The sequence below is a fragment of the Chelonoidis abingdonii genome, chromosome 11 (assembly GCF_003597395.2).
Source record: "Chelonoidis abingdonii isolate Lonesome George chromosome 11, CheloAbing_2.0, whole genome shotgun sequence".
Lineage (NCBI taxonomy): Eukaryota > Metazoa > Chordata > Testudines > Testudinidae > Chelonoidis > Chelonoidis abingdonii.
This window is the reverse complement of record NC_133779.1, coordinates 51,903,438-51,918,320: the sequence shown is the minus strand read 5'-3', so window position 1 is coordinate 51,918,320 and position 14,883 is coordinate 51,903,438. Positions and strand designations below refer to the sequence as shown.

General features: G+C 47.4%; 1 protein-coding gene across 1 annotated transcript in view; it reads right to left on the bottom strand.

The window, feature by feature from the left end:
- Nucleotides 1-1,948: 1,948 nt before the first annotated feature.
- Nucleotides 1,949-14,883, bottom strand: part of LOC116817651 (methanethiol oxidase) — a 33,022-nt gene continuing 20,087 nt past the window's right edge. The window contains 5 exon segments of the mRNA XM_075071382.1: nucleotides 1,949-3,075; nucleotides 3,948-4,066; nucleotides 4,783-4,875; nucleotides 5,057-5,178; nucleotides 7,319-7,454. Of these exon segments, the coding sequence (XP_074927483.1) occupies nucleotides 2,913-3,075; nucleotides 3,948-4,066; nucleotides 4,783-4,875; nucleotides 5,057-5,178; nucleotides 7,319-7,454 (633 nt within the window). The 3' untranslated portion in view covers nucleotides 1,949-2,912.

Here is a 14,883-nt window from a genome sequence, read left to right as displayed (position 1 = left end):
GCTCCAGGGGAATGGAGATTCCAGTGTGTGCCGCTAGCGTAATTGGACAAGAAAGAAGCAAGCTCTGCAGAAGGGCTCCGGCAAAGAAGGTTAACGGTGATCAATGATTTGGGGAACTGAAAAGCAGTAATTCGGCAGTGCAGCCCCCCACATCTCTATGTAACAAAAACCAGGGTTCAACAGGCTTGGTGGGCCAGCGGTTCCGGAAGGTTTGTTCTTTTGCAGAGGAACTGTTTCCAACTCTAAGGGGTTCTTACTCCTCCGCTGGCTGCTGCAGAAGTACTTCCAGCCCTCACTGGACTTTGTCGTCTGCCTGGTAGATCAATCGCTGAAAGAGCAATGCTTGAGGAAGCAGCTGATTGCAGCCGGTGTACATGCGGACATAGGTTGCCAGTTAATAGGAAGATAACTCCGTGTTGTGCAATTTAGTTACCACTGGTGCCTCGGAGACACTAAAACACTCTGCCATTAGGGCAGACCTCTGTGGAAATAAGTGGCAAATGCGGACATTTTAAACGGCAGGTGAGTTATTTGCCTTGAGTTAAAATCCACATGAAAGGCTTTGTTCCCTGCCCGCCCATCCCTGAACATTCCCCACATCAGAACACCAGACTTTGTATGGACTTCAGTTGTAGGTTTCACCTTGGCAGCTTGCTAACCTAGAAGTATGCTTTAGATCTTTTGTTCTTTGAAGTGTTTTCCTTCTGTCACGAGCTCTATCACAGCCCAGGAAGGCAGATCATATCCAGGAGTCCAAGGGAGAAGGCTGGCAAAAGTTGTCCTTACTGCCAAAAGAAAAAACCCAAAACTGAAAAATCATCCAGAAGTCGTCACCTCATCAAGAGGCTTGGAGCAAGTGGAAGACAGAGAGCATTTGCTGCAAAGGGTGCACGTAGCTCCACCTGTGAGTGCTAGGATGGGAATGCTAGGATGGGAATGTGGGAGAGTTTGCGGGAGTTCAGTATCACTGTCTAGGAAGTCCATGGCAAAAGGCTGGAAGAGCAGAAACTAGATCCTGTTTAGATGGAGGGTTTAATCCAATTTATACCAGTGTAAATCCAGAACAACCGTAGAGAGCATATTAAATATCTTATCGGGACCGGGATCGTCTTGACCAAGATTTAAAAGGTGTATCTAGAAGGTTTCAGTTACCCCGCTCTAACACTAAACTGCCCTATCTGTGCTAGACTGGACTTAACCTTGATCAACTAGCACATCAAATATCCTCTTAACATCAGCTTGACCAGCTAACCAGTGTTAAAGACCATGCCAGTACACTGTGGCCCTCTGATTGGCCAACTCTCCCTACTTAACCACAGGGGTTGCCCCAGAAGGTTGTCTGGGCAGCCTCACAGACCTTGGCCTGCTGAAACGCCAGACTTCGCCTCCTTCTCTGGTCTCTGACTCCAGCCTGACTTTGAGCCGGATTCCTGCCTCTCGATTCTAACCTGGTATTACCCCTGATCTCCAGTCTCAGACCCCAGCCACCAACCCTGACTCTTATTTATGGGACTTGACCTTGCAATTCCTCCAATTCTAGCCTGGCAACTCCTGTCCTCGGTGGGCAGACCTCAGCCCAGCTGTGACTGCTAGGCAAGACTGCCTATGCCCTGGTCCCCTACTCTCACAGTGGTATGGCAAAGTGCCATTATCCTCATTTTACTGATCAGGAACTGAGAATATAGTTACTAGACAAATGCTATGTTTCAGTGACTTCAACTGCAGTAACATAAATATACTTTGTTTTCTGGGAACAGGAAGACCCTGTACCAGCTGGTTTCTGGATTTTTTTTTTTTCTTTAAGTGATTTTGGAAAGTCTCCCCCATAAGAGATTTCAGGCACACTGGTCTTCTTGATTTTCGAACACATGATTCACGAATCACCATCTTACATTTTTCTGCTCCCTGAAACGTGGAAGAGTTAAAAATTATGACATGAAGATTTAGCTGGTGCAAAGAACAATTTTATTATTTGTTTGTTAAAGCAGTTAAAGTGCTGCATTACTGCACAAGAACTGAAATACAATCCAGCTTCAGGAAACAGACACCAATTTGCAGACTACAATCAAATCCTGTTTACATAGTATTGTGCATAAGGCATTGACTAAGTAATAAGTGTATTAAGCTAAACAGAAACAAGTTCTCTGTTCCAGAATAAGGATGTCTCTACATGCCATTATACGGTTATTGTGCTTTATATTTGCACCCTACCTTAATCCATTTAACATTTGACAAACCCTAAAGCTTCAATGATTAAAGTTTAAAGAGAAAAAACAGTGTTTATTCCCATCTCTTGTATGGGATTAAAATGGGTAACTCTAGTCATGTCAAAGAGCTGTTGGAACCTTGTGGCGGCTCAGAGGCTTGTTCTATTTAGTCTTGGCTACGCTCTGGGCACACAGATCAAAGATTCCTTACTGTTAGACCCAGAGACTGGGGTGAAGAAGAATTTAATTCTAAACTTAATGGTATGTGTTCAAAATTGCAGCTCTGCCCTCTCCATTAACTCTACCAATTTAGGAAGTCTAGCAGATGATAAGGTCTGTAGCATCGTTTCAGAGACATTGGCATGAAGGCAGCTGCCAGAATCCCTCTTTAAAGATGATCATCCGGACTCCCACAACACAGGGAGTTATACACCTTGAAGTTCATGGCCACCAGTGAATAGACAGGCCATCAAGAATAGGAGAGGGTAGAGAAATAAGCAAGAGTTCATGTTTCATGGCTAAACACGCTCACTTGGCTGCCTCAGCCAGAAGTGTGCAAACAGGTGCAGGGCTTCTGTGGCTCAGCACCCATGGAAATCTAGACATCCGTAGTAGATAGAGACCCAGCAGATCAGACCCACCTATGCCTTTTTCACACGTATAGTTACAATGAGAGAGAGAGAGAGAGAGGCACTCACACACAAGTTAGATCCAGATATCAGAGCTGCAGTCTCCACCAGGGTGGCGGATCTCATGAGCAAGGATGGGTCCATCAGGTTCTTTCCCAAAATCTACTAGGAAGTTTTTATTCACCTTCAGTCCACCTTTCTCAGTGTCCACATCAATCTGCAGCATGACAGAGCCTTCCCTGAATAAGAAACAAGAAAGCAGACGTTGAGGGGGAAGGGGGAGAAAAGAGGCTGTGTCCTGGTTTAAGAGAGTCTTACACTTTGTTCTTCTCTTCCAGATTTTCTAGTTAACCACAAGGTCTTTTAGACAGAGTGGAGATGAGCCCCCAGCTTCAATGTTTGGGCACACCAGTACTCAGGGGTGTTTGGAACCGAACAATTGTTCTGGTTTAAGACTCATACTGCAGTGCCCACTGTGACACGCAAAGACTTCAGGTTCATTATAGTGCAGGTTCACTGCACTACACTGAACTGCCCAACAGAGGCCTGGAGGTCACACTCAGAAACGTCCTGTGGAGAGTCACACTGCTCCATTGAAAACCTTGGCACAGAACTGCCAATGCACTGGAGGTGACTACAACTAGATGTGCAGTTCTACATTAACTGCAAGTGACAGGCAAGCCACACCACGCCCTCAGGTGGTCATATGGAAAACCATCAGCTTTATGTAATAAAAATGTATTTGCGGGTGCTTTGATGGTTTCCTGTAGGCTAGGTCATCTTCAAAATACTAGAATCTAATGAATTCTTCCACACCCCCACCATTAGAGGAATGATTTCAGTATCAGACATTGTTAAATTTTGCAGCTGCTCAGAGGCTGTTCTGCCTATTAAGTGTGGGCTGATTCTTACCGGTGTGTGAAACGCTGATATGGGTTAGTAGTGTGCAATGAGCTAATAAAGCCAGTCCTCCTGCACACATCCATGGGCCCTTGGAGGTGGTGCAAAAACCACCCACTTCCGCTGCGGGGCTCATGACAATGGACTTCTGCTGCAGGCACAGCTGCCTATGGCTGGCCCTGGGATCTCCCATCTAAGAAAGGTTTCTTACTTGACAAGGTCTGGGTAAAATTGCTTGTCCCACGCACTGTAGAGGGAAGTGGAGACATATAATCTCTTGCCATCCAAGCTCAGCTGGATCATCTGTGGTCCACCTTGCACCCTCTTCCCCTGGTGTTACAGGAAAACAAGACCTGGGTTTATAAGCTGCTAGTGGCATCACAAGGAAAGAAAAATGCAACAGGAGGGAGTACAGCAGCATGGCAGGTTCTGCTCCTGGGTACTGGCTGGTGAGTCTTGCCCACATGCTCAGGCTTTAACTGATCACCATATTTGGGGTCGGGAAGGAATTTTCCTCCAGGGAAGATTGGCAGAGGCCCTAGAGGTTTTCTGCCTTCCTCTGCAGCGTGGGGCACGGGTCAATTTAACCCACAATTTGAAGACTTCAGTAACTCAGACACAGGTTAGGGGTTTGTTACAGGAGTGGGTGGGTGAGATTCTGTGGCCTCCATTGTGCAGGAGGTCAGACTAGATGACCATAATGGTCCCTTCTGACCTTAAGTCTATGAGTACATCTGACAACAGCATTCCTGAATGCATGGGGTGGTGAACTCCTCCATTTGGGCAAGGAGCTGTTCTAACCAAGATTGACTGCTTGCTTGATACCGGTTCCTGGCTAACCTGTGCATACACAGACTGGGTTATGCCAGAAAGGGCCTGATTCCACAGCATCTACTCAGGCAAGTCCTATTGTACTTGGATGGAAGTTTTGCCTCAGTAAGATGTGCAGAATCTGGCACTCATAGAGGAGCTGGCATGCACCAAGAGACAGATGCCAATAGAGAAGTATTAATGGAGCAGTGGGGAAAATACCTAGCATTGCTCACCTTGATCACAAAAGGCTCTGGCTGACAGTTCAGCTCTTGGTCTTCCACCACAACGATTGGCCCATCTCTTGGAATCTTGCCTCCCAGGAACACCTGTAAGCAAAGATGTCACAAAGATGTCAGGGTGTCCGTGTATGAAAGGAACATGGCCATGAGGGGACGGAATTGACTATCTAACCCCTATGCAAAAGAAAAGAGTCCTTTTTTCTCCTAAAGAGATGGGATTCCCCAGCTTCGCAACCTAGTAATAGAAGCCTTTATGACTCTGACTTACCTGTCCCACCAGTCTGGGCTTCCGAGTGTTGGAAATATCATACTGACGAATGTCTCCATGGAGCCAGTTGCTGAAATACAGGAACCTGTCATCCAGTGAGATCAGGATGTCGGTAATGAGACCTTGGAGAGGGCAGTCAGAGGTGGAGTGAGGAAACACACGGAGAGCAGCAGACAATGACAAGGCTCATATGGCCATAGATCCGTCTTTGTTAGAACCCCAGTCCTAGAGCATCAGCGCAGACCCACATCATACAAATCTTGTTCAGATATGAAACCCAGGCCCAAAGCAAAAGATGGTCTCAGCCATATCATTATATTCACTCTGTTTCCTCTCCAGGTCTCTTTTCGGCCCTCATTAATTACCAGGATTCCAGCCAGGATCAACCCACTCTCAGGAGAACACAACTATTGGGAGTTCCTGTTAAAAGACACAGGGACTCCCACATTCTTTCTAGAGACCACTGTCTGTCAAACTTCAAGCAGCCAACCCGGGAGGAAGAGCCAAACCCTGTCGCCTGCATGGTAGTTCACAAGCAGAGCTGAGCAGAAGCCATTCTTCAACCTAGAATGTTCCTAATCAGCAGCTGCTGACAGAATATAGCACACTACATATGGGCCCAGACCTGAGATACTATGTTGGAGGATCCAAACCCAACCTGTTCCAGGATCAGCATGTGTAAGCTGTTTTGGGAAGGAATAGGATGCCTTATGCTACTCTGAATCAAACCTTCAGGCCAAAACAAAAATGATGCAACCAGTTTGTCACAGGCAAGAGAGTCGGGCCCAGCCTCACCTGTGACTGACTGGCTCCCTTTCCATCTGATCCTGGTCAGCTAGAGATCATGTGGCTGTTTAATTATTGTGCCCAGCTGGGAGTGGTCCTGGGTTACCTACAAAGGGTGAGGGCTCTGCTAGTGAGAGAAGCTGCAGAAGGGTTCTTGGCCGCTCTGGGAGGTGCTGGAGAAAGGTAACTGCCAGAGAAATGGCCTGGAGGAGGCTGAAGAAGGACAAGACGAGATGGCTTCCAGTAGTAGGGCCTGACGCGGGAGGGACAGAGAGAAAAAGGGGGGAAACCCCTGGGAGCTGTAACCTAGGATGGGTTTTGTTTTGAGGTTTTGCTTAAGTTTTACGTAAGGAGGATAAAATTATGCCTGGAAAAGACTCAATGTGGCAGTGAGTCCTTCATGGGCTGAGGAGACATGCTGGCAGCGTACTGCTCCCAGCTGCTGCTTTACAGCCACGATTTCCATCGTTGGAGGTGGGGCAGGGAGAGAAAACTGCAAGAGGTGATGTTATGGTCATTAAATTGGAGAGGTGGGGGAATCGGAGGCATGGATTTAAAGGAAAGGGTCCAACTGGAAAATGCACTCTCCACTGATCAACCAATGACAGGGATCTCAATTGAGAGGCCCTCAAGTCCCTTTAGATGAAGAAAGGAGTCTCTCAAATACAGGGACCAGTCGGCATTAACCAGCCCATAAATCTGCTCCAGAGGAACCAGCTACTTGAGGGAGAATGAGATAACTATTGTGTAAGGGTGAGGAAAAGAGGCAGATACATGGTGTCACAGGTGCTGATATTCCAAAGTGCCAGGGGGTTCTCAACCCCCAACTCTGCCCTAGGTCCCGCCCCCACTTTACCTCTTCCCCCAAGATCCCACCCTAGCCCTGCCTCTTCCCACCCCTTACCACCCCCTCCCCCGAGCGTGCTGTGTCCTCACTCCTCTCTCTACCCCCCACAGCCTCCAGCATGCTGTGAAACAGCTGATTGCGGCATGTGGGAGGCACAGGGAGGCGCTGATCTGTGGGGCCAGCCAGTGGGCAGGATGCACTGGGGGAGTGCTGATAGGGGGGCTTCCAGTGGGTGCTGAGCACCCACCATTTTTTTGCCCCATGGGTGCTCCAGCCCCAGAGCATCCATGGAGGCAGTGCCTATGCATGGTATCCAAAGGGCACTGCAAAAGAAACTTCCATAGGAAGGAACACTGGCTACCTCCTTAGAGCGTCAGTCAAGATGAGCCAGATTCCCACTCATAACACACATTGGGAGATCTTAATACAAATAGGTATGCAACTGGCAATTCTAAGCCATTTCCTCTTCAGAAGACACTTGCATCTTTTGAAGGTATGCCAAAGTCCTTGTATAACTGATAAGCTCCTCCATATGTTTCATGCAAAAAGTGTTTGTCATTCAATGACAAGATGCTCAGTCCAGCTGCAGAGCATGGAGGAGGAAAATTTTGAAATGTGCTTACACTAACCTGGCATGTCAGGAAGAAGCCAACCGTTCACCTTCTTGCTGGGGACTTGAACCACCTTCTCCGCTGCCCATGGGTGTATACATTGCACACTCGATGGGTCGTAGGCACTCTGGACACGGCTCCCACTGCCACTTACCTGTCGCCCGTAGAGGAGTCTGGCGCATGCCTGGCATCACGGAACCCTGCTGGTGCCTGCAGTGACCACTGGGGGGCTCTCACCCCGAGTCTCCCCTCCACCAGCGCCGCAATCAATACTACACACTGGCCACCCCTAAGTATACCTCAATGGTAAGGGCTGCTGACATTCTGAATTATGCCAGTCTACAGAAACAGACTTCCTCATTAGGCAAGTTAAGGCAGTTGCCTTGATACATGTGGTGCAGCAAGCAGAGAAATTCCTTGCCCTGCAGCACCAGTGCATCTGGGGCCACTCGATTTTTCCTCTTGAATCAAAGGGTCACTATATTTACTGCGGTTGCTGATTTGCTACGCCAAATCAATATCTTAATGCCCATAAGCATTTCTGCTAGGAGAGGTCTAGTAGGGGCCCCCTTGGCCACCAGAAATTGGTTGTTAATTTGACTAGATGCTCCCATTCCGAGAGAGTCGGGGCATTCAGGACAAACAGAGAGCCCCCACTTAGAGGTTGGTGGTCTATGGGTGCGGCCCACTGGCTCTGGAGGAGACCACGTTAGAGTCATTGGGACCGTGACCTGGGTTCCAATGGAGGTAGTAAATCTACTTTTAGAGGTTGAGCACCGGGAAAATAATACTTCAATACGTTGAATGGCGGGTTGTGGGGGCGACCGCGTGTAATCTTCTCAGTTCGAGCGTGTACATCTAGATTCGCCGTTAGATGGAATACAAATGAAGGGGTCTTCACCGGCCGGAGACTGCGAAGCCACTTAGGTGTATAAAAGGAGCGAGCGCCCTCCACGAGAAAGCATTTGGCTCGGATTCGCGCGCCGGCTCGAGGAGGGACTATATGGGTAACATCTACAAGGCCCCTGTGAGACCTGGCGGAGTTAGCGAGGCGCTACAAGTAGTTAGGGGTTACTGATCCTCCTGCAGATAATGGGGGATGTCTGTAGATTTTTATAGAGGCTCTAGACCTCCCTAGGCGATTATGGGAGGCAACATCCTATAACATAAGGGTTTGGGTGGCTCTAGCTGTTATGGGGCGCTCCTGGACAATGGCGAAGTTGGGACTGTCTATCGGCAGTGCGAGCGCAGGGCGATGGTGCACTGGGACGGAAACTCTGGCATGTCGACCAGGCACTAAACTGCGCGAGGATGACAAGGATCCAACAATCCCGTGGGACATCTTGCTTTTGTACGTGCTGGGGTACCAGCAGCCTCACCTCGGGTATAACCCTTAAGGGCACGTGGAGCACGACGACAGGCACACGGTGTGTAATCAGCCGAGACACAGATGTTGGCAAAAGTGCGCGACACGGTTATTACCACCACGTCACCTGAGCCTCTTAAAGACTGCGGTAGTCCATGGGACAGCGATTTCTAGTGTCACATAATTCGACTGGACATCTCCCTTGGTCCCACCTCTGTTCAGCGAGACGCGAGGACTGCCATCCAGGAAACTTCCTCTCAACACCGGAGCGAGAGACCCAGCTCAAATTGTTCGACGGAGTAGTGTCTCGGGGAAGCCAATCAGGATTTAGACAGAACAACTCCACAACGTTGAATGGCATGAGTTCTATGCAAGAGATACGGTGATCTTACACCACATGCATTAAACGAACGACAACAAAAAGCGGAGAGTGTGTATGTGTACCTATCAAATCATCGAGCAGTGAGCCAAATAGCGTAACTCAAACAGCTGTGTACGGCTTAGCTAAACGGAGGCGTAGCTGGAGGAGTAGAGCAGTACGCTGGAAACGGATGTATAAGCGAGCTAAGCCCAGCACATCCACTCACACACCGTACTACGCACTTTCAAAGCCCCAGCCGGAGCGCTTAAAACACAAGAAAATTTCTGGGGGGGCAGTGTACAACTCCCGGCTGAAGGCGGCTGGGCTGTAACTTGGGCTGATTGCGGGTGTACGAAATTTTCCACGCTGGGTGATGCGCGACAAGCCGCTCACCTAGGTCTGCAACTTCACACTAGGGTGGACAACCAACAAGCTGGCGTGTTTATTTCCTGTCCATCTCCCCAGCGGTATTAAGTAGAGTATCCTCCAAGACTACCCAACAAGAATCCTGTCCAACTCCCTCCAGCCCCCATCCTCTCTGATCAGCTCCTTTCCCCGCCAGGAAGGTCACTGATGCCCTTTGTCTCCAACACCTGAACTTGGCAAACAACAAACCTGTGTGCACAAAGAGAGGAGGAGCCCACGGACTGGCAACGACCCAAGTTGCTATGAAACAAAAACACGAGAGTGCCTCTCCAGGGCCTACTTTTAGGCCTCTGCGCGATGAGCGCGACGCAGTAGGAAGGGAATGCTTTGCATACGTGACCAGCAATCTACATGCTTATTATGGTAACGGGCCGGAGAGTCGCGTAGTCTACAGCAGTGCGTTATAGGTGGTCGAAGGCTATTTAGCAGAGTGGCTAATCAACTATTAGTGAATAAGAGAGGGGGGGAAGGTAGTTCAAAACTTTTAATAATGATTGACAGGAGCTATATGTCATTGGCTTCCAGCACTAGTACGCAAGACTTCGTGCAAGCCAAAATGGGAGCCGATGAACGAGCTGTAGTTTGTCTTCGCAGGAGCAGAAAACAGCCTGGTGGGGGGAGGGTAGTCCGTCGGAGAGAGCTCGCCTTATCCTGACTAAGCGCGTTTGTGGCAGTTACGAGTGAGTACGAGAGCGGTGGGGGAAATGGCACAGAATTTCGCAAGGCAGGGACACTGTCGACACGGTGTCTTCCAAAAATCCACTGCGTCTGCTGTCTCCCTGTCACACCTCCACCTAACTACACCCTACTGCTGTCTTAAAAGCACCGCGCTCTAGGCAGCCCACTTGAACACCTGGGATAGCTGCCCACAATGCACCACTCCAACAACGCTTGCAAAAAGCTGCAATGTGCCACACTGCAAGCCCTGGTAGCTGTCAGTTGGCCACACTGCAGCGCTGTTCCTACAACAGCTGTACGACCACAGACTGGACTCACCGCGGCTGGAGACATTTCACAATGTAGCCCAAGTCCTCGTGTTCTTTAATAGTTCTTAGCTTGGTGACATCAGAAGTTCAGCAAAACCTTGGGCCATATGAACCTAGACTGGCACCAGAGAGGGTCTAATGGAGCTGTATTCAGTGTCAGAATTCAGCTGTGAGGAGAAAAGGGCATCTCAGTTTAATCTGAGCTCCCCTCACAAGATCATGCTATGTTCTTTCTATCAACCTCCGTGGAAGATGTCACTCCCACAATGTGGAGACCACTCCATTATGCTTTGAAAAGACCCGTATGTAGCTAGTTCTGGGGTTGTTCGACCCGAAGGATCAAAATTGAGAACCCTCTGTCTCCGTTCCACCGTTGAACTCGGTCTTACTTCTGTGTTATAACTGCACACGGGCCAAGGTGGTGTTGTGACAGAACACCACAATCTGTTGCCTGACCCCTCATCTGTGACGATTGTTAAATGGTGAAGATTTTTGCATGGGGCTGGGGTTATATGTAAGAGCAAAGGTCCATTGCGTGCTATTAAAACCCTTGTAAAACCATTTCATAAAATCGTAGGACTGGAAGGACTTGAGAGGTCTCTTAGTCCAGTCCGCCAGCCTCAAGCGGACTAAGTATTATGCTATGACCATCTTGACAGTGTTTGTCTACTCTGCTGCTATAAAAACGCCAGTGATGGAGATTCCACAGCCTCCGTAGGCAATTTATTCCAGTGCTTAACCACCTACGGAGTTTATCTAATGTCCAACTAAACCGTCTGCTGCAATTTTAAGCCCATTGTTTTGTCCTGTCCCAGATGGTTAACAGAACAATTTGTCTCCCTCTCACTGTAAAACTTTATGTACTTTGAAAACTGTATCATGTGCCCCCTCAGTCTTCTCTTCTCCAGCCTAAACAAACCCAATTTCTTAATCTTGTCTCACAGATCATCTTTCTGACCTTGATTTATTTTGTGTCCTTCTCCTTTGAACTTTGTCCACATCTTTCCTGAAAAGGCGGCCCAGAAATGGACACAGTAATCCAGTTGAACTGTTATTAGCACAGGTAGAGCGGAGAATTAGCTTTTATTGTGTTTTGCTTACAAAAGTCCGCTAATACATCCTCAGAATGATGTTTGCTTTTTTGCAACGAGTGTACCACTGTGAACTCTACAATATTAAGTTTGTGATCCATCATTGATCCCCAGATTTTCTTCACCCACGTACCTCCTTCTTTGGAGTCATTTCCCATTTGTATGTGTGCAATGATTGTTCCTCCCGGAAGTGGAGTACTTTCATTTGTCCTTATTGAATTTCATTGTTACTTCAGATTATTTCTCCAGTTGTCCAGATCAGTTTGAATTTAATCCTATGCCTTTCCAAAGCATTTGAACCCTCCCAGCTTGGCTGTTCATCCACCATATGACAATGTACTCTGCTATCATTATCTAATATCATTGTATGAAGATTATTGAACAGAATTGGACCAAACGCCCATCTCTTCAGGACCGTGACTTTGCATATCCCTGTTCAGCTGACTGTTGAACCACAGATCAACTACTCTGTGGGAACGGTTTTCCCAACCAGTTATGCACACCTTGTAGTAGCTTCATCTAAGTTTATTCCGTCGTTTGGTTTATGAGACAGTATCGCAAGACGTATCAAGCTCTAAAGGTCAAGATATAGCACATCTACCACGTTCCCCCTATTTGCAAGTCTTGTCCAACTTGTGAGAAATTGCCGGTACTGTTACTGGGGTTCTTGCGCTTTCTCTTCTTTGAGGGTGGGCTTCGGGCACCATTTCTTGCACTGAATTAGAATATTATTGCCCCACATGTCTGAGTAGGGGATGTGGAGAGGGAGGATCGGACCCGCCCTCTCTCCAGGTCCCAACCTCAGGGGCCCAGGAGGGTTAAGGGTGAACCCACCTTTGAAACGGCGGTTCTTCCTCTGGGCACTTCCCTCCCTGCCTTTCAGCTTGTGGAGGGACTTGCTGTGCCCTCCATCTGCAACAGTCAGGTGCCCCTTACCTAGGGTTCTTGGACTTCTCAGCCCACTTGCAGCACTCCTCCAAACTTTCCTTTGTTTTCTTGAAACTGTTTCTCTGCTCCAATACAACCTTTCTCTACATCTCCCACACTGTCGACTGAAGCGGGGGGGGGGGGGGATTTATCATGTGACTCACTGCAGGTGCTCCTAATTGCTTCAGTGCTCTAATTGGCTTCAGGTGCTCTATGCTAATCCTAATAGCAAACCTTCCTCCCCTTACACCTGTCCACAGAAGCTTTTAGGTGGCTTGACATGATTGTTCTTGACAATCCTGCTGAGGTACTGTTATCACCTTAATATCTTGCTAAGTATTTGCAAATGGATTGCTTAATATTTCCCATTATATTTGGGTACTGAGTTAAGCTGACTGGTCTGTAAAATCCCTGGGGTCCATTATCCCGATTTTAGGTGGGCTATATATTTCCTTTTCCAGTCCTCAGGAATCTCTTCCGTTTTCCATGACTTTCGAAGATAATCGCTAATGCCTCATTATCTCCTCAGTCGGGCTCCTTAAGTATCTAGATGTATTTCACAGGCCAGGTGACTTGAGACATCAATTTGTCTAAGTAATTTTTAATTTGTTCTTTCTCTATTTGACTTCTGATGTTACTTCATTTCACTAGCATTCAGTATGTTAGATGTTCAGTTGCCGCAGTTTTTGGTAAAAATTAGTTGTTCTCCAATTCTAAAATCAACTTTCCTCTGACTTTATTTTTTGTTGACTTGATCTCTCAGGGAGCTATGGCCGTCACATTAACGTTGGGCTGACGCCCCATGTCTCAACTCAATCAATTGACCTGGGGGAAGACTCCATCCTCTGGAAATCAGATTCCTCCACAATCCCGACGCAGCAGAGGTATGTTGGCTGTGCTCTGAGTAGTGCAATCCATCGCTTCTACAAGACGGGGGTAGCGCTCTAGCAGTGCCGTGTGACAGAAGCAAGGTTCAACATGAGCACGTTTCAGAAAGCCACTTAGACAATGGGTCACTTAGACAAATGAATTCAGTTAGGATAGATTGGGCAGCATCTGTTTTTGTTGCATCCAGGTGACCAGCTGTATGGCTCTGTGAAGCAGCACATCTCCCAGAAGGGCCCTGGTAGGAGCCAAATCTTTGCTCTAGAAGGCCCAGGAAATACTACTTGTTCCCTGAGGAATCAATAGGCCAATGTCAACTTATTTTGGGAGCTCTCACCAGCTCCTAATGTTGTCTGTCTTTGACTGAGTTGCACTGCATTGTAGAAACTCACTGTCTACTGAGCTGCCAGAGCCTTTACAAGCCAGTGGGCATTTTGGAAACTAAAGGTAGTTAATAAATCCAAACTTGCTATATTGGAACCCAACAAAGTCAATATCCCATGTGAATAATATGCCCTCAACCACTAGCCACTTTAAAATTAACATCTTGGCCTTGAGACTGGTGGCTTGGAGGTCTTGCCAAGAACATACCTGTTCTTTACATATGTTCTTGTTCGTGGCGTTAATTGAGGTGACAAGTTGGGATGAGGTATATCCTTGTATTCTGCAAACACTCTGTGGTGGAAGAAGACAAGCTATTCAAGCTACCCAGAATTCTTCTTAGGTCTGGAAAGTCTTTGTCTCAGCTAAATACAGGATGAGTTCATATAAGGGACATTCATTTTACGTCTTAAGAATGGATTAGAGAACAGCTTAATGGAATTAAACTGTTTTTTCTATAGCGTGGATAATTATCTAGACTCTTTGTGGTGAACTAACTTGCCAGTGGCTACTGTATTTTACTTGCCATGTTCTTTATGGCCTATACTACAGGCGTTCTGCAAGCCTCATGTTGGGGAGATATAGCCTCATCCATAGACTGCACAGAGCCTCCTAACCCATCATGTATATTATCCCCCTGTCCCCTGCCTATACTCTAACAGTTAGGTTGACCATTACTTACATTGTATAGGATGTGAACATTCTACCTCTGAGAGACTTAGTTTAAGTTGACCTGAGCCCTGGTATAGACACGCTAGATTCAACTGTTCTTCCATCAGCCTAGCACTGCTCTCAGAGGAGTGAAGTGATTACACTACAGCGTCTACAGTGCAGCAGCACAGTTGCAGTGCAGTAGCTATACCACCGTAGCATCTGAGAGTAAGACATAACTCCATGGCTATGCTCCCAAACCTAGGTATCGGTCAGTCCGATGAACAATGCTTCTGTTATTTAAGTATTGACAGATAATATATCATTAACTCTGGTTTTCTAATTAGTTCCATATTTACTGTCACATCAATTGTTAACGTTTAATTTGCAGTACTTGTGTCTGCTAGGTCACACCAGCACATGCTTATTCGCCTCATGTCGACGATATAACTGGTATCTGCTGACTTACCGCAGGGAAATATTAATGTTACCTTGTACAGAATGGAGAT